Source organism: Sus scrofa, chromosome 12 (assembly GCF_000003025.6).
Source record: "Sus scrofa isolate TJ Tabasco breed Duroc chromosome 12, Sscrofa11.1, whole genome shotgun sequence".
Lineage (NCBI taxonomy): Eukaryota > Metazoa > Chordata > Mammalia > Artiodactyla > Suidae > Sus > Sus scrofa.
Genome location: NC_010454.4, coordinates 50,233,882 through 50,253,628, shown reverse-complemented (window position 1 = coordinate 50,253,628; position 19,747 = coordinate 50,233,882). Strand labels below are relative to the sequence as shown.

General features: G+C 44.9%; 1 protein-coding gene across 4 annotated transcripts in view; it reads left to right on the top strand.

Moving 5' to 3' along the window:
• ANKFY1 (ankyrin repeat and FYVE domain containing 1) overlaps positions 1,768 to 19,747 on the top strand; it is an 83,903-nt gene continuing 65,923 nt past the window's right edge. For 2 of the 4 annotated variants that reach the window (XR_001299971.2, XM_013981229.2), the window contains exon 1: positions 1,768 to 1,885. Coding sequence is in view for 1 of the 4 variants with exons in the window: in XM_013981229.2 (XP_013836683.2) it covers positions 1,876 to 1,885 (10 nt within the window). In the remaining 3 variants the exon portion in view is untranslated. The remainder of the gene's footprint in view (positions 1,886 to 19,747) is intronic. The other 2 variants (XR_002337325.1, XM_021067694.1) reach the window with 1 other exon arrangement.

Below are 19,747 nucleotides of genomic sequence, written 5' to 3'. Positions count from 1 at the left end.
GCTTTGAGCTAGGTGAGTCCTCATGCACCCTCCTTAACCTAAGTGTTGCTTCCTCAATGCAGCTCCTCTAAACACCTCCCAGCCCCTCCCTTCTCCTTTTTTTTTTTTTTTTTTGCTTTTTAGGGCTGCATCCACAGCATATGGAGGTTCCCAGGCTAGAGGTCCAATCGGAGCTACAGCTGCTGGTCTACACCACAGCCACAGCAATGCAGGATCCAAGCCTTGATCCTTAACCCACTGAACGAGGCCAGGGATCGAACCTGCAACCTCATGGTTTCTAGTTGGATTCGTTTGCATCATACCATGATAGGAACTCCAGGAACTATTTTCCTGAGCACATCATTGTTCTTAGTCATTTCAATACTCCCTCCCCTTCTACTTCCGAGGTGTGTCTCAGCCAGAATCCCTCCCTCTTGCTCAAAATTTTAACCCTATGACCCCCGTTTCCATGATCTAACCCCAAATTCCCTCTCCATTTCACCTTGCTACTCAGTAATGCTTAATCCCGGCAGCACCTAACAATTTTCCAACTTCAGATCCTCTGCCTTTTCTGTTCTGACACCCTCATCCTGTTCTCAGATCCTTCCTTCAACATACCATCTCTTGCTCTTGGCTCTTTTCTAAGGCCACCGCTTCCCCTGCACTCCTTAACTGCTGATGCTTCTAGGAGTGGGTACAACCAGCATTCTTTTGATTCTCCTTTTGAGTAAAAATCTGTTTGGAAAGGTTTCATGCTATTCAGTTATATTTAGCCCTCTTTTTGGTTAAAGTCATCCCCGCATTCACTAAAGATTTTAGCACCTGGTAATAATAAATTCCATTATTTAATTCTTGCTTCTCACTTTCACTTCCACTACTGTATTCCATGGCTCTGTACTAGACTACTTTTTTGTCTCCTAATACTATTTAACTTAGGAACTTCATTTTACTGCCCTAACACAAGGCTCTCATAACCTTGTTTACACTGCCCTAGTCTTCAATAGTATAGAGACCTGCAATTTTATGGCTCTATCCAGTCTGCACTGGAGCTGTATTCTCACAGTTACTCTCGATTTCCTTTTGGCAATAAATCCCAAGCCCTGGGCAAAAGCTACAAACCATATTCTCTGCTTCTGCAGCCAGGTGGCTGAGTTCTGCTAGAAAAAACGTGAACCATCCACATCCACAGGAGACACTTGAACCCAGGCCTTTGGAAGGTCTTCTTCTGATTCCTCTCCCAAATTTTCTTCACTCTCTTTTGATTCCCTTGCCCATGAACTTCAACCACAAAATTGATGTCATCAAGCCATCGTCCAGAGAGTCTTCCCTCCTTCACATCTATCTGCATGCATGTTCTTGTTTCCTAACGTTTTAGTAGAAAACGGTGATTTGCCTGTAATTTACAGTTCCTTCTCCTAAATTCCTTCTGCGTTCGCCTGCAGGGCATCCCGCCTCCGCAGGGACCTTGAACCTTCATTAAAAGCCTTTCCCTATTCTTTGGCTCTTTTCTCTCAGCCTCTCACAGCTTGACAAATAAACCTAAAAACCAAGAAAATCCCTTTCTCGATCCTCTCACAGCCAAGTTTTCCCAAAGAATAGTCTGTGCTCGCTGCGTCCAACCTTTTCAGTGCCCTGCCTACGGCCTGGAAAAGGACAGAACCCAGCCAATGCTTGATAGGTCCGGAGGCTCGAAAGTACTAGGTGAGGGGAGACTGGCTTTGGGTTCTTCTTCCTGTGTCCAGATACGCCCTTCACTTTCATTCACTGCTCTTTCCTAATCTCGATCCCGCCCTCAGCCTGGGCTTCAGGACTCTCGCGAGACCTGGGGCCTCCGTTACGCGCCGCCCCGCCTGAGCAGCGCACTTCTCGCGAGGCTGAGGCAGGGCCGGGCCCGACATGGCGGAAGGTAGGGTTTTTGTGGAGCAACGCGGGAAGGCGCGGAGCTGTGGGGGCGCTGCTGGTTGGGAGAAGCAGCCCTGGGAAGGAACGGCCGGGCGTGGTCGCTTGGGCACAGCGGGTCTCGCGAGCCTTCCTCTCCAGCCTCTGCCGGGCGCCTGGGGCTGGGGTCTTGAGCGCTATTCCTATGGCAACGCCCCTCCTGGCGTCCCGGACCCCACGGGACCGCGGCGAAGTGCGGCGCAGTTCGCGAGGCCCCTTGCCGGGAATGCGTGCAGCTGCGGAGATCCTGAGGAGGGCCGCCGGGGAGAGTCCTTTGATTACGGGCGGTGCTTGGGACTGCGGGGGAAGTGACCCTTCTCCTTAGGAAATCGAAACTGCTGTCCTGGCAGGTCCCGCATCCGGAAGGGGTACATCCCTCTCCTGCGGAAGAGCTTGGGACTCTAATCGGGGTGGAGTGTGGGGGTGAGCCGGGGCTGTCACTGCCCAACGCGCCCAGCGGGCGCGCGCTGTAGACTGTGGATGTCCCAGCAGCCCGGGGATTCGGGCCGGCCGGGATTCTCTCCCCAGGCTTACAGATGTGGACGGGAGGCGGGGGTTTGCTTGGTAGAGGAATTGAACAAGGTCACACTGCTTTTAAGAGATGTGCTATATCAGCCCCCGCCTCCTTTGCCTCTCAGTCCTTTCCTTACTCGCTTTTCAGGCATTCTCTTTATGACACTGCAGGTAAAGGCAGTTCGGCTTCTCAGGTTCTGTCTCCCTTAACTTAGCAATATTGGAATCCTTTATCATGAAAGCCTTGTACAGGTTGGAGGAGAAGAGGCCCAAAGATGGGGGTAAGCTGCCAGGGACCCTAAAGCGACGGGTCGAACCAGGCTAACTTGGTTCTCCTTTTCACCCCATGACTGGAGGAAAATACTCCTTATTTGACTAAATGTTTACTGAGTGACTGTATGGTACTGTTCCACCACCTGCCTATTGGTTTTGAGCTAAGCTTTGTCTGAACCCATCTTTACTTGGATCTTAGATTTTAGGGGCATCTGACACTCTGCAGGCTTTTCTTATTTGGATTAAACTTGGCAGCAACCTTGTGAAGGAGGCCTGGTGTGGTGTGTTACTTGTACTTTCTTTTATTTATTTTTTTATGTCTGCACCCATGGCATGTGGAAGTTCCCAGGCCAGGGATTGAATCTGAGCAGCAGCTGTGACCTGTGTCACAGCCGCAGCATCGGCACATCCTTCCATCCACTGAGCTGGGCCAGCAATGGAACCCCAGCCTCTGCAGCCGTCTGGGCCACTGCAGTCATCTCCTTGACCCACTGCACCACAGCAGGAGCTCCCCTTGCCCTTTGTAGATAAAGGAATTGAGGCCAGAGTTCTAGAGATACCTGGGACTGACACCCACTTTTTGTCTGTTCTTTCTACCATGTTAGACCCCCTGAAGGAGGAAACATCAGAAAAATATTGTATGAAAGCAGAGGAAGACTAAAAGGAACAGAAAGAAAGCTAAGGTGTCCCCCGCAGCTGGTTTTTGGATAAATCACAGAACATTGTTTAACACAGCGGGCAGCCAGCGTAATGGAGCTTGTTGCCCAGAGCAGAGAGGTGGGGTAGAAAGGTTTGGGAAGGTTTTGTGGGAGGTGACAGGTAGTCCAGCGCTCTTGCACCAGTTAGAGAAGTTGAGGAATGTTTTGAGAATACATTACTGAGTTTGAAATTGAGAGAGCAGCTGGTTTTTCATTCAGTAATTTTACCGAGCATCTGCTGTGCCTTGCCGTCCAATTCCAGCCTGAGGAGCTCACACTGGCTGAATGTTCTTACTGATGGTTATCCTGCAAGTGCCTTTGAGACATGTGCTGGGGTAACCTCCAGAGACATCCAGCCAGCAGAGTACACACCCTAAACAAAAGATCCTTTCAGGGTTAAATTGGCAAGGGAGTACAGATAGGTAAGCAGAGTCAGGAGGGTCTGACTTGACAGTTTGTATCACAGTTTTTTGTGTGTGTTCCATTTTCCTGGTCTGCATTCTGATAAAAGTTTTTTGGAAACAATGTCACAGACTTTGGGAAGAATTGAGTTGAGCAGTCTAGTCCAGTTACCTCATTAAACTGAGAAATTATGCAGAGGAAGGCAAGATTAGCTTGAACATGTTTTGCCCAAGTGTTACTTGTTTAATGCTGCTTGTACTTGAGTCAGAATCTGTTGGAACCACCTATGCTTGTTCAGAAATACACATTTAAATGTAAACAAATAGCAAAAATCTGTGTCATGTTACAATTGGATTATCTATAAACACATTCTCTGGGAACTTTCCTGATGATGGATTTTGTTTGGTGCTGTGAGTGTGTGAGCAGGTGGGAAATTGCGCTTAGGAATAGTAAATAGAACCTGCAGAGGCAGAGTTATACAGTGACTTCTTAATGTGACCTGCATAGAAACCGAGCTCATTTCCTTCCATCCATCCATGGGTATTGGTTTGACCATGTATATTTAGCTAGTCTGCCCTAAAATTAGTTTTCCATTTCTGCCCTACATCTCTGCAGCAGCTATTCTGCTAATCTAAGCGTCCTTCATCACTCAGGAAAGTCCCTCCTTTACTGCTGTGGCTTGGGTTCGATCCCTGGTCCAGGAACTTTCACCAGCCATAGGTATGGGCAAAAAAAAAAAAAAAAAGTTCCTCCTACATGGTCTTCCTGCTTTTACTTTTTCTCCTTGATTTTGCTTCCCCACAGCCTATTTTTATGTTTCCAGCTTCCCTTTAAAACATAAATGAAATCATGTCTCCCCCACCCTTGCAATACACCTCCCCTTCCACGTGCCCTCCCCACTCCCATGGGTCACCGTGATCTTGAAATATATTCTGAAGCCCTGCAGTGACCTGAAGGAAGCGTCTGGCCGCTGGTTAACATTGATGCCTTATTTCTTACTCCTCATTGCCCTGCCTCTTGCCCCACTAACTTCCTTGCTGTTCTTTGTACATTCCCAATGTGCTTCCCCCATTTCTCTGTCTTTGTCCTGCAGTTTCCTTGGCCTCAGACAGTCTTCCCCAGTTTCTCCACTTGGCCGATTGATTTTTATTCACTCAGGTGTCTGTTCAGTTCTCACCTCTTTAGAGATTATCCCTAGTTTGTCTACAGCCATACCACCCTGAACATGTCTGATCTCAGAAGCTAAGCAGGGTTGGGCCTGGTTAGTACTTGGATGGGAGAGATTATCCCTAGTTTGTTTGTTTTTCTTAATTCCCTCACTGGATTATAAATCCCCATGAGGGCTTTTTCTGTTTTGTTCGCTGCCTGCCGTGTCTCCCAATTTAGAAGTGTCCCTGTGGTTGAAGGAACGGATGAGTTATTGAGCATCATTGACCAGACATTGAAGAAAAAGTTGCCTGGATACATCTTTCCTCTTTTGTTCAGTAAGCTGGCTGGTCCAGTTTTTAATGTGCTCTGAATAACTGGGAGCTGCCTAAATTTTGATCCAGGCCAGTTTAGTCTTAGCAGTTAAAGTGTGATGCTTAAGAGTGCCGTCTCTGCAGACGAACGTGGGTTGGAATCTGAGTTTTACTAAGCTGTGATTGTAGACAAGCCAGTTAATTGCTTTCAGCCTCAGTTTCCTCAGCTTTATTTAATTTTTCCAGTTTCCTCAACTTTATTTATTTATTTATTTTTGGCCTTTTTCGGGCTGAACCTGATCCTTAACCCACCGAGTGAGACCAGGGATTGAACTTGTGTCCTCATAGATACTAGTCGGGTTCGTTACTACTGAGCCACAACTAGAACTTCAAGTTGCCTTACCTTTATTATTTAAAAAAATTTTTTTTTAGGGCCGTACCTGCAGCATATGAAGGTTCCCAGGCTAGGGGTCCAATCGGAGCTACAGCCGCTTTCCTACACCACAGCTGTGGCAACGCCAGATCTGTGCCGCGTCTGTGACCTACACCACAGCTCAAGGCCACGCCGGATCCTTAACCCACTGAGTGAGGCCAGGGATCAAACCCACAACCTCATGGGTCCTAGTCGGATTCGTTTCCGCTGCGCCACAACGGGAACTCTTTCCTTAACTTTAAAAGGGGGATGATCACCATCTTGAAGGAAATAGTGTATCAAGAGCCCTTATATCGCAGTGCCTGACGTTTTTCCTCTGCCGTGCAGTCTTTCACTTGGTCTCCTCTTAAACCACTCTCCTCTTTCCTCCCCCAGTAAAATAAAAGTGAGAATTGGAAAAAATGTAAATAATTTGTTAAGCAGAAAAATGATCATAGACTTTTATTAGCTTACTGGAATTGGGTCATAAAAATACCTTTGACAATTGTTTAAGTAACAAAGTGAAGACATTCCATATTCTGGAAAATCACTGGCTGGTACGGTCGCTACTAGATACCTGGTACGGTCGCTACTAGATACATATGTAGGGCTACTTAAATTTAATTAAAGTTAAATAAAATTTAAAATTCAGTTCCTTAGTCACACTGGCCTCATTCCGGGTGTTCAGTAACCACGTGGTTAGTGGCTCCCACACTAGCAGACAGAACAGATGCATAGAACACCTGCATCATTCCCGAAGCTGCTGTTGGACAGCAGTGTTCTAGAAAATATACCAGTCAGTATAGGCTGATAGAAACAGGGAAAGGAGAACGTTTGCTCTTTCCAATTTTGTAATTTATCTCTTAATTTTTATTTTGCTCATTCATCAGATGCCCCAGGCGGTTGATAGTTACGTATTTTTAGTCTGAAGACCCCCTCAAGCACTATCCCTCTCTTTGCCATTCCTTTCTTTTCCTTTTCTTTTTTTTTAAAACAAAGTCTCCAGTCACTGCAGTGTCTGTGGATGTGCCAGAGTAGAGCTACTGAGTCATGCTGAGATATGCAGGCTTCAGTCACTGGCAAGGCGAGTCGCTGTAGTTAGACATTATCATGATTTACAGTCATGCCCAACACAATGAGAAATTGCTGTGAAGTCTGAGTAGGCCAAGGACCTGCCGTGTAAGGCCCTGTGCAGTGGAGGATAGGATGAGCATGGAGTCGAGGAGAGAGAAGTAGTGGGTGGTTAAAAAGGAGGAGCCGCACCTAGAGCCTCTTCTCGGGGAGCTCCGCAGTCCAGGAGGGGAGACAGAAGGCAGGTGTACAAGAAACTGCACTGGAGCCTAGAAGGCAAAACAGGCTTAGGAGTTACTTTGAAAATTCAGAGTAGGAGTTCCCGTCGTGATGCAGCGGAAACAAATCTAAATAGGAACCATGAGGTTGAGGGTTCGATCCCTGGCCTCGCTCAGTGGGTGAAGGATTCGGCATTGCCGTGAGCTGTGGTGTAGGTCGCAGACTCGGCTCGGATCTGGCGTTGCTGTGGCCCTGGCATACGCTGGCAGCTGTAGCTCCGATTGGACCCCTAGCCTGGGAACCTCCATATGCTGTGGGTGCGGCACTAAAAAGACAAAAAAAAAAGAAAAAGAAAATTCAGAGTAGGACGAGCTGTTTAGGGAAGGGGTGGGGAGTATGTTTTGGGTGTCAGGGGAGGCCTTTGCTGCAGGAGATAAGCTGGGCTTATCTGGGCTGGGCTTTGGAAAATAAGCCTCCTTAGGACATGTGGAAACGGGAGTAGTGAGAGGTCACTTTCACAGTGGAAGAAATAGTGGGATGTGAGGTTGGTTGGAAGAGTATGTGAAGGGCCAGATTATGAAGGGATTGGTTAAGCGTTTGGATCTTACTCTGTGGGCCATCAAGTGAGGCTACTGAAAGGTAACAGCTGAAGTAGTGACGTGACTAGAATTTCTGCGGCCTGTTAAAAGGGCTGCCATGTAGGGAATGGATTTGGTGGGGAGGGAGGCTGGAGCAGAGGCTGTAGCGTTGATGTTGAGCCCTTTGCTGAGGGGCGTTGCGGTTATTGCGGGCTGATGTGAGAGACTCGCTCTAGAAGGTGGAAGAGACAGGACTCTTGAAACCTGCTCGTATGTTGACAAGAGGGGATATCAAAGATGACTCAAGGCTTCTAGGTCATGGTGAGTCAGAAAATGACTGGGTTCTTAACGGGAAGAGGAGGGACTGATTTGAGAACAAATGTCTTGACCTCAGTCAGGGACAGATTTTTGCATGAAGTCTGTGTACCTTTAGGTAGTTAGGTCTTAGCAGGCGTTGGAAGCATTTCCAGTCGGACTGGTGTTTGGAAAATTAGCCAGTGAGCTAATATTTGTTGAGTGTCTCCTGTGCAGCCAGTCCTGTCTATAGAGTGTGAGATTTCGAAGGATGTGTAAGTCATGCTATTGACTTGCAGACAACTCTTATTAAGAGTTGAATCTCAATCGGGAAAAATGCGTTTCATTTCTATTCAGTGCAAAGCAGCTCTGCTGGAGACAATGACGGGAGCAGCACACGGTCTCAGTCTTAGCGGAACTTGGGAAGCTGACAGAGGAAGGCAGTTTCTCAGAGCAGCAGCACACAGTCCTTTATAGTTGACTGCGTTTTCTCATCTCTTTTCCATCGAGGATTAGTTTCACCACCATCCAGTCTGCAACTGAGTAATCCCCGACTTCCCCCAACTCTGTATTTGGTCACTAATTCCTGGATCCGTTAAAGCTCTTTCATATGCTCTCCTCTCTGGGCTCATTCCAGTCGTTCTCAACCCGGAGAACCCTGCATGTTAGAATCACCTGCGGAGCTTTTAGAAACCCAGATTGATGCATCACCCAGCTTCAGCAAAGATCAGTATATCCCACAAGATATTTTTTTCAAACTGAGTCAAAATTGAATAAAAGAGTGTCTTACTTAATCATTTTTCATTAAATATAATTATATGTGTGCGTGGTTTGTACACATATACATAAATAAAATAAGATCATCTTTCCAAAGAAGTCCTGAATAGTGAGTTTTATTTGTAACTGTAGTAAATGGATTTTTTAAAGCAAACTTGTATTAAATAATGGCTTTGGGCTTTGTGAAAGCATCCAGGTTATGACAGAATTGCTAGACTTTATAAAGGGTGAAAAAAAGTAAAAATATGAAATTTCTCTTAGCACAATTTTATTTTTAATTTTTTCTTTTTTTCATTTTTATGGCCTATCCCGTGGCATATGGAAGTGTCCGGGCCAGGGATTGAATCCGAGCTATAGCTGCAATCTGTGCCTCAGTTGCAGCAATGCTGTATCCTTTAACCCACTGTGCTGGGCCAGGGATCAAAACCCAAGCTTCTACAGTGACTTGAGCTGCTGCAGTTGGATTCTTTTTTTTTTTTGTCTTTTTGCCATTTCTTGGGCCCCTCCCACGGCATATAGAGGTTCCCAGGCTAGGAGTCTAATCGGAGCTGTAGCCTCTGGCCTACACCAGAGCCACAGCAACGTGGGATCCGAGCCTCATCTGCAACCTACACCACAGCTCACGGCAACGCCAGACCCTTAACCCGCTGAGCAAGGCCAGGGATTGAACCCGCAACCTTATGGTTCCTAGTCGGATTCGTTAACCACTGAGCTGAGCCATGACGGGAACTCCTGCAGTTGGATTCTTAACTCACTGTGCCACAGCAGGAACCCCTTTTAGCACTGTTATGTTTTTATTTTATTTTTTATTATTTTGTCTTTTCTAGGGCCGTACCCGTGGCATATGGAGGTTCCCAGGCTAGGGGTCTAATCGGAGCTGTAGCTGCCGCTTATGCCAGAGCCACAGCAGTGCCAACTCCGAGCTGCATCTGGGACCCACACCACAGCTCATGGCAACGCTGGATCCCTAACCCACTGAGCGAGGCCAGGGATCAAACCCTCAACATCGTGGTTCCTAGTCGGATTGTTTCTGCTGTGCCATGACGGGAACTCCACCAATATGTTCTTAATGATTCATACAAACTGTGTGTGTGTGTGTGTGTGAACTGGGAGAGTGCAGGCTGGCAGGGGTCTTACTATTCCCTTATACTCTCTTCCAGATGGTATTGCTGTCTTCTTTCCCCTTCCCTTCCTCTTTTCTTTAGGGTATTTTGTGAACTTGAATTCTCAATAGTAAACATACCACTTAGTTCTCATTTTTCACTAAACAACTTTGCTATGTTTAGCACTCTTGATTAGTGAATATTCAGTAATCCAGTGAAAGAAAAATTTCCTCTGCCATGTGACAGGGTTAGGAAAATCGTAGTGGTAGGAATTCATCACCAGTGAGGAGCTTATCCCCCTCCCCCCCCCTCCTTCCTTCCTCTCTCCCTGTCTCTCTCTCTTTTTTTTGGTAAGGAGCTTATCTTTTCTGTTGCCAATAAGGAAGATAGTATTTTCTGGGAAGATTGTACATTCTTTAGTGAAATAGAGATACATGAAAGACTCTTCTGTATGTCTGAAACAAAAATTGTTCCTGTAGTTCTGGAGTTCCCATGGTGGCTCAGTGGTTAACAAATCCGACTAGGATCCATGAGGTTGTGGGTTTGATCCCTGGCCTTGCTCAGTGGGTTAAGGATCCAGCCTTGCTGTGAGCTGTGGTGTAGGTCGCAGGTGTGGCTCGGATCTCGTGTTGCTGTGGCTCTGGTGGAGGCCGGAGGCAACAGCTCCGATTTAGACCCCTAGCCTGGAAACTTCTGTATGCTGAGGGAGCGGCCCTAGAAAAGGCAAAAAAGACAAAAAAAAAAAAAAAAAAAAAAAAAAAAAAATCCATGTAGTTCTCAAAATAGATGTTATCATAGCTTTTGCAATCATTTTTCTTTTATCTAATGGATGTAGAGTAGGGACAAAGTCATTTAATAATTAAAGAATTCCACAAAGAACACTAATTCATTGCTAAAATTGGGGCTAGAAAGTAAGAACTATGGAAATGTAGAGAAAGGAAATATCAGGGTTTTGTTGATCAAAAACACTGAATGAATTCAGTGGGTTAGACAGGAGGAGGCTGAGGGGAATAGAAGTTGCATTTGAGGCAGGGAATGGGAAGAACATCTAGTTCCTAAATCAATTAATTAGTAAATATTTGTTTGATATCCTAACACTGGAGCAGAAAGTAAGTAGCATAGTACATGGGATGAGCATGGACTTTGGCTTAAGATCTTAAATCATGATATAGAACATTTTTATAATCTTAAAAAAATTTCCTCAAACTTCTTTGCATTTGACCCCATTTGCCGGACCTCTGGCAACTGCTAATCTGCTTTCTACACAGAGCCTAAAATATTTACTATCTGGCCCTTCACAGAAAAAGTTTGCCAACTGCTGACATTGAAGGAAGAGTCTTTTAGAATCATTGTTGATTCCTTTTCTGAATGTCTCCTTACTTGCTGATTAAATGTATGTATATGTATATATATGTATGTATATTTACATGGCAGTATTTATAGTGCTGTCGATATTGGTCTGTCTTTTTTTAAGGTATTCCTAGGGACTGTAGATTTTTTTTTGTCTCAAGCATCTTTGGTATGGTCAAGCCTGATGAATTACCCAGAAAGCTCATCAGAATGGCCTCCAGTTGCATCGGTGAAGAGCAAGTGGGTATTACTTGGAAAGAAACGTGATTTAATTACAGTGCAAGTGCTTACATTCTTCACTGATACTTAGCATAGCTCTTTTGGAGAAACTGTAGGTTTTATCTCTTATTTAAATCTATAGGCTAAATTTTCAAAAGGAAAGTTGGAGGAAGAGAAAGAAGAAACCACAGCCGAAAAACTAGTCACTTGAAGACCTAGCAGTAAACCTTTAAACTAGAGACTGTTCTAAATACTTTAATCGTAATTACCCCTCATAGCCCTCTGAGGTGCTCTTTATTCCCACTTTTCCCTGTAAAACCGAAGCACCGAGAGGAGTAAGCGGCTTGCCGGAGTCACAGAGCGAGTCTGTGGGCAGGCTGGGTTCCCACCCAGTCAGGTGAGGCTCCAGGGTACATTCTCTTAAGGACTACATTGTGTTGCCTTTCTAAGAATTGTAATAGCAGCCACCATTTTTTGAGCAGGCCAGGTACTCTTACATGTATTAGCACATTTAATGTTTACAACATACTTGATATATGAGGAGGAGACATTTGCCTGATGTGTCAAACCAGAAAGTGGTGGGGCTGGGATTGGATCCCAATCCATCTAGCTCCAGAGCCTGTGCCTTTTCACCTCTGTGCCGTGCTGTAGATTCTCTCTGCATTATTTATTACTCAGCATGGTCATTGTGTATTTTTTCCTGGAAACAGTCTACCGCTTGGTGGTACTTCAAACAGACACGTTTCCCACAGAATAACATCTCAGCCATGGGTGCTCCCTCCATTACGCTATGAAATCGTCTGGCCGTTGCTATAGCAGTGGTAGATGCACTTGAGATCAGGGTTTCCTCCTACAAAAGATGCTGGGCGGCAGAGTTCACTCATGGTCTAGTGGTTAAGAATGTGGTATTGTCACTGCTATGGCTCACATCACTACTGTGGTTTGGATTTGATCCCTGGCCTGGGAACTCCACATGCTACAGGGCAGCCAAAAAATAAAAAATGAAAAACAAAGTAATTTGACACTACTTTGGTGCTACATTGTTTGGAAGAGGTGCAAATTAGATTGCTCTTTTAAAAAAACTCAGGAGTTGCTGTCATGGTGCAGCAGAAGCAAATCTGACTAGGAACCATGAGGTTGCAGGTTCCATCCCTGGTCTCGCTCAGCGGGTTAAGGATCCGGTGTTGACATGAGCTATGGTATAGGTTGCAGACACAGCTGGGATCCTGCATTGCTGTGACTATGGCATAGGCTGGCAGCTATAGCTCCAATTGGACCCCTAGCCTGGGAACTTTCATGTGCTGTGGGCGCAGCCCCAAAAAGCAAAATAAATAAATATTAAAAATCGTTGCAATTCTCACTTAAACAGAAAACCCTCAAGAGTTCTCGTCATGGGTCAATGGTTAACCTGACTAGGATCCATGAGGACGTGGGTTTGATCCCTGGCCTCGCTCAGTGGGTTGGGGATCTGGCGTTGCCTGAGCTGTGGTGTAGGTCACAGATGAGGCTCGGATCCCACGTTACTGTGTCTCTGACATAGGCTGGTGGCTACAGCTCTGATTCAACCCCTAGCCTGGGAACCTCCATATTCCTCAGGTGTGGCCCTAAGAAAAACAAAAGAGTCAATAACAACAACAACAACAAAAACCTCTCAAAGAGGCAACTCCTGATTTTAAGGCATAGTAGGTGCTTCACAAGTACTTGCAGAATGATAGAACCATCAAGTGCAATGGAAATGTGAAGTATTTACTGATGCTGTAGACTTGATGGATTGGAGCTCTTGGGCAAAATGTTCCCTAGAGTATAATGTGATTAAAACCAAGGTTAAAGGATTCAGTTTGCTTCAGGGAAGAAAAATCTGCTATCTAGAGCCTTAGGCTACCCCTGTGAAAACTTGGAACCTGTCTTTTGGGCAAATGAGATGCCACTGTAGCCATCAGTATGAACTAGCAAGATAAGGTGTCCCCTGGCTGTCCATTATTTGACTTATGCAGAGGCCAGTGAGTGACAGTCATTCTTGCCAGTGCCTTCTATGGAGGGCAAGGCTAGGTCTTGGCTTCTGATGATTTATTTTTCTCATGGAGCCTAGTATTATGCCTGTTCCACAAACCTATTGACTGATACAGTTTAGGAGGAAAATCTAAGAGAGTAAAAGACTGAAACCCTTTGCATGCATTTTCTGGATCCAGTATGCTACAAACACAGTCTTTATTTAAATCTTTGGCAGCGAAACACTCTGGGATATCTTTCCTTCGGCTGACCTAAGCCAGGCGGTCTTGCTCCAGGCTCTGTCAGATGCTGTCATTTTGTTTTTTCATTTTATTTTTCTGTTTTTGACTGTGCCTACGGCATGCATGAGTTTCTGGGCCACAGACTGAACCTCTGTCACAGCAGTGGACCTGAAACACTTCAGGGACAACATTGACTCCTTAACCGCTAGGACACCAGGGAACTCCTGACTTGTTTATTTATTTATTTCACTTTTTTTTTCTTTTTTTAAAGGGCTGCGCCTGTGGCATATGGAAGTTCCCAGGCTATGGGCTGAATCAGAGCTGCAGCTGCCTGCCTATGCCACAGCCATGACAGCGTAGCATCTGAGCCATGTCTGTGACCTACACCACTGCTTACTCACTGTTGGATCCTTAACCCATTGAGTAAGGCCAGGGATTGAACTCGCCTCCTATGGATACCATTTGGGTTTGTGACCTCTGAGCCACAACAGGCACTTTCCTGACTTGTCTTGTTTAATTGCCTGTCTTTTCCATTTGCCCTGTCACTTTGTAAAAATCATGTACCAAGATAGTTTTCTTTACTTTGACACTGCCACTGCATAGGTGCTTATTAAATTTTTAATGAACCTTTAGGTTATATAATTATCTTCTTAGATGAAAGTCTTTGGATAAATCAATAAATGAACAAAAAGTTGCAGCTCAGTCGGTCTTCGTTATAAACAGAACATTCCCAGACTGTGTGTGACTTGGGGAAGTACGTGCTGGGAGCCGAACTTTTTCCTCCAGGCTACTCATCCTGATACCAAGGATTGTCTTAGAAGGACTCCCGTTTTGGGCTTCTCTTTTGGTGTAGTGGGTTACAGATCTGGAGTTGTCACTGCAGCTGCTGTGGTGGGGTTCAGTCCCTGGCATGGGCACTTCAGTATGCCATGGGCATAGCCAAGAAAAAGGAAGTGCTCACATTTCTTGACCCTACCCCAAAACTGCTGAGTTTGGATACTTTCTCTGTTTAGTTCAAACTAGATGATTCTTATGCAGCCAGCTTAGGAATAATGTCATCAAGCATGATCTGAGCCAGTAGGTAGTTAGCTCCTGGTCATGGGTCTGTCCCCTTTCTGCTCCTCAGTTCATTGTCTGGGAATTGAACCAAAAGAGGTGATCCTTAGGTTCCTTCCCTTCCTGAAGTTTTGTGATATATAAAGCCCTTACACTTAGGTATTAGAAAATTTTGATTTCTGGAATTCCTGTCGTGGCTCAGTGGGAACAAATCTGACTAATATCCGTGAGGTCGCAGGTTCAATCCAGGTTCCTGGCCTCGCTCAGTGGGTTAAGGATCCGACGTTGCTGAGAGCTGTGGTGTAGGTTGCAGACGTAGCTTGAATCTGGTGTGGCTGTGGCTGTGGTGTAGGCTGGCAGCTGTTGTTCCGATTTGACCCCTAGCCTGGGAACCTCCCTATGCTGAAGGTGCAGCCTAAAAAGACAAAAAAACACACAAAAGGTACAGCTTAATTTGCATCTTTTCCAAATGAATAATAGCGATGAGTTTCAAGCATGTTAGGCTTTGCTTTTTGGTTTGGGATTTGTTAGTGTAGACTTACTCTATGAGGTGATGGAGTGTTTAAAGTAGCTTATTCAGTGTTTAGCAGTGTTTCCATTTCTGTTTTTACTTTTGTTCATCACCTCATACTTCTGATAATGTCCTGCTGATTTACCATGACTTTTAATTGATCAATCTTAATTTCCATGTCGATAAAACATTTGAAACTCATGAAGCTTTTCATAACTCAAAAAAAAATATTGTATAAACAGTTGTAGTTTAAACTGTTCGGTAATTCTGTAGTTGTGGAATGCAGAGAAGAGGGTGGAGGAAATTCTGACAGTTCTGAGTGCATGTGCCAGTTGTGGTCGTTTCTCATTTTCACAACACCAAAAAGTGTATCTCCCTCTCCCCTCAATTTTACATGTAGAGAAACCGAAGCTCAGAAAGATTAACTGCCCATGGTCCCTTTAGCTAGTTACTAAAAGGATTTGGACGCCAGACTCCACTACAGGTATATATCAGTTTAATTGAAGCATAAGATACGTGCAGAAAAGAGCAAATCATTAGTATAGAACTCAACATTGTAAATCAACCATAATAGAAAAAATAAAAATCTTACCCAAAAACCCTCAATGAATTACCAAAGTGAAACATGGGTGTAACCACTACACAACAACAAAAAGGAGGTTACCAGCACCCTAGAGGGTACCCCTCATGTGCCCTCCGCTACCACGCCCCTGCCAATCTTCCAAATGAGGGTACGCGTTATCGTGACACCCTCGATTGATCTTGCCGCAAGTGATAGCAGGTCTCGAACAAAATTTAATCTTACTCCTCATTTGTATGTCCTTTTACATTTTCTGTTAAAACATCTAGAAAATTGATGCTGGCTTTTCTTTAAAGATGCCCGTCAACACCATTGCTTTCTCTTCGGAAAAAAGTGTAACTTTTGTACAGTCACATGAACTTATTTACTGCTTTGTGTTAGATGCATCCCCATTTAGGGTAAATAGTTGCAATTTCTTGCCTCTTTAGTGCAAGTAGCTATGAAGAACTCTTCAAAACCAGTGATGCATAAATTCGTAGAATACAAGTGTAGACCTGAGTAACAGCGCCTTGCTGAGATTTTTAAAGTATAATAATAGGATTGTTGTAAGTACTGTTTTCCTTTAGTTTTTTGTTTGTTTGTTTGCTGTTTGTGTCTTTTTAGGGCTGCACACACGGCATATGGAAGTTTCCAGGTTAGGGGTTGAATTGGTGCTGCACCTGCTGGCCTACACCACAGCCACAGCAATGCCAGATCTGAGCTGCATCTGCAACCTACACCACATCTGGCAGTGCCAGATCCTTAACCCACTGAGTGGGACCAAGGGTCTGACCTGTGTCCTCATGGATACTAGTTGGGTTCATAATGCACAGAGCCGCAATGGAAACGCCTAGCTAGTGTTTTTAAAGCAGTATTTGGTTTATATATTAGTAGGCTAAATAATTGCAGTATTTTTAAAATATGTTATAGGAATTCTCATCTGATATGTAACTCATGAGCACAGTGCAGTTTAGCAGCTATAAGCAAACTTTCATCATCTAAGTGCCTTCTACTTGATTTTCCCAGGAATACTGATTTACACCTGAAATATCCAGGGCTTTTTTTTGTTTTGTTTTTTTTAACTCAGGTGTTTATGTAATATGGATACTCTAGATAAGGGAAAAAAGTTCCTTACTGTATGTATGGAAATTTGTTTAGTATTTAAACAAATTTCTCTTTAAATATTTTTTTTATAATTATGAAACGCATTTGTTATAGAGTACTTGAAATGTGCAGGAAAGCACAAGGAAGAAAAGAATTCTCTCATAATCCCCCCTTTCAGTGAGATCTACTTTATTTTGTGGTATTTGTCCTTTTACTACTCATATATGTGAATATTTATAATAAAATTGGAATTATAAAATATACTTAGTTTCACAGCCTGCTTTTTTCTGTTATAATTATTCTTTCAGTGTGCATATTTAGTATTACATATTTATTTGAAAACATTAATAGTTGCATAACAACTTCAAGCTCATGTACCACTTAGTTTAGGCCCTGTGCTAGGCTCTGAGATGCAGGTTTGATCTGCATCTTCCACTTTGGTGAGCAGATATGATGAGTAAGGGCCTGATTAAAGTCATGCTGGAGATGGGATACAGAAGATAGGAAAAATTCTGGAGAATGTTAAGTCAGATTTTGAGTTGGGGTAGTGTCACTTATTAATTTATTAATTTATGGGCCATACAAAGGAAGAGCAATTATGCCTGAAGTTTTTTTTTTGTTGTTGTTGTTGTTTTTTGTCTTTTTAGGGCTGCACCTGCAGCATATGGAGGTTCCCAGGCTAGGGGTCAAATCGGAACAACAGCTGCCAGCCTACACCACAGCCACAGCCACACCAGATTCAAGCTACGTCTGCAACCTACAGCACAGCTCTCAGCAACGTCGGATCCTTAACCCATTGAGCGAGGCCAGGGATTGAACCTGCATCCTCATGGGAACTAGTCAGATTCATTTCCCCTGAGCCACAGTGGGAACTCCTGAAGTTTTGTTTTGGATATAGAGAATTTAATGTGCCTGTGGGCCGCTGGGGAGAAATATCCGTTGGGCAGATGGATAGATGAAGCTGAGAAGAGGGCTCTCTACTAGAGAGATGGATCCATGGATCATCGGCACTAGGTTTTGGTATCAGCCACAAGATCAAAGATCTGGTGTAATTGCCTTGGGAGAACATCCAGTTGAGAAGAAGGCCATGGATAGACCTCGTGGGGGAGTGTTGGTGGTCAGAGGTTGGGAGGCATGCAGAGAAGCACGTCATGAGACAGACGGAATGGAAGAGAAGGTGGCATTGTGGTGGCTGAAAGAAGAGAAGAAAAGAGGGATGAACAGTCGTGTCCTCTGCCGTGTCGTATAGGTCTGGGAAGAGGACCACTGGCAAGTGTCTGTTGGGTTTGGAAATTAGAAGATCATCAGTGAGAGGAGTTTCAGGGCAGTGGTAGGAACAGAGAGAGGGAATGGGGGGGAATAGTGGGTGGGGAAATGCGCCTGGTAGCTCAGGATGGAGGGGCAGCACGTGTGGAAGGAGAGTTTTACTAGGTAGAGACCTGGACAGGTTTATGTGTTGATGAGAAGAACCCAGCTGAAAGACATTGAGTTGCTGGAGAAGGGGTGGTGGTTGATAAGGCAGAGAACCTGAGGAGGTGATGGGTTTGGAGCAGGGGTGGGGGGGGTTTGGAGAGGAGGGAGATGGTTTCTCTGAGAAAGCATGGGACAGATGGCAGTGGTTGCTGGTATGGTGGGAGTTGTTGGCAGTATTCTCAAGATACTGGCTAAGCATGAGGCAAACTGGGTGGGAGATGGGCTTGAAGGCAGTGTCACGTTTTGGAATGCCTGTGGTTGGGGAGAGAGATGAAGAGACTGAGGCCCAGAGGGTGATGCAGCAGCACTGTGGTTCCCTAGTTAGAGACCATGACTTTTGCATGGTTGCATGAGTCCCTTCCAAAACTCCAGGTAAAGGAGGAGAGAAGTTTCTTGATTATTTGCTTCCCCAGGAAAGCCTTCCCTGAGGTCCTAAGTTACATTTCTTTCTTGTAGGCTCTCATAGCTCTGTTCTTTCTTTCTAGTGCTCATTAGACTTGTAGTTTTGCATTTGGTTGTTGCAGTTGTTGTTGCGATGATAGAAGTTTACTTTCCCCAGTAACTAAAAGCTCTGAGGAAAGTTAGGTCTGATTTTGCTTATCACTGTACAAGGTCTGGCACCTTGTAGATACTTGGTAAATGTTTCTTAAATTTTTTGGGGGGGTCTTTTTTATTTAGGGCTGCACCTGTGGCATATGGAAGTTCCTAGGCTAGGGGTCAAGTCGGAGCTGCAGCTGCCGGCCTACACCACAGCCACAGCAACGTGAAATCCTTAACCCACTGAGCAAGGCCAGGGATTAAACTTGCATCCTCACGGATACTAGTGGAGTTCATAACTCACTGAGCTGCAACAGGACCTCCGTGTGTTGAATTTAATGCATTGAATACAGTGGTTCTCACCTTTTCTGATCTGCCCTAGCTCATCTGTGAAACATGACTTGCTTCCACCTGAACCATTATTGACTGCCTGGGGCCTTCCTGAAGGAGGCCAGGTGTCAGGTGGTGTGGGGTAGTAGTTAATAGAGCACAGGCCCTGAAGTGAAAATGCCTGGGCTCACAACCCAGCCTCGCCTCTCACCAGCTTCATGACTTGGGGCAAATTCTTAATCTCTCTGTGCTCCAGTGTCCTCATCTCTAAAGTGTGGCTGGTAAAATAGTACCTACCCCATGACGTTGTCATGAAGCTTGCATGAGAATGCACAGTAAGTCTGTAAAACAGCATGTGACACGTAGAAGTTAGTTCCTGCTCCTAGTGGTCTGCAGAAGTCTCCTTGGTGATTTTGGTAATCCGTCCTTGAGACTTCTGGCTTTGTGGTGAAGGACTTTTGGGGCAGGTACCTATTTGCATCTTATGTGCATCTGTTCCTTGTCGTATATTGAATACTGATCTTGAGGGAAACTGAGAAGAAGTCCCTGGGCCATGGCAAGAGCCCGAATCAAAAGCAGTGTTAGTCTTGTAGGCCTAGCAATAAGAAATGGCCGAAATGTCCTGGGACTGCATTGGACCCTTGAGCAACGCTAGGGGCT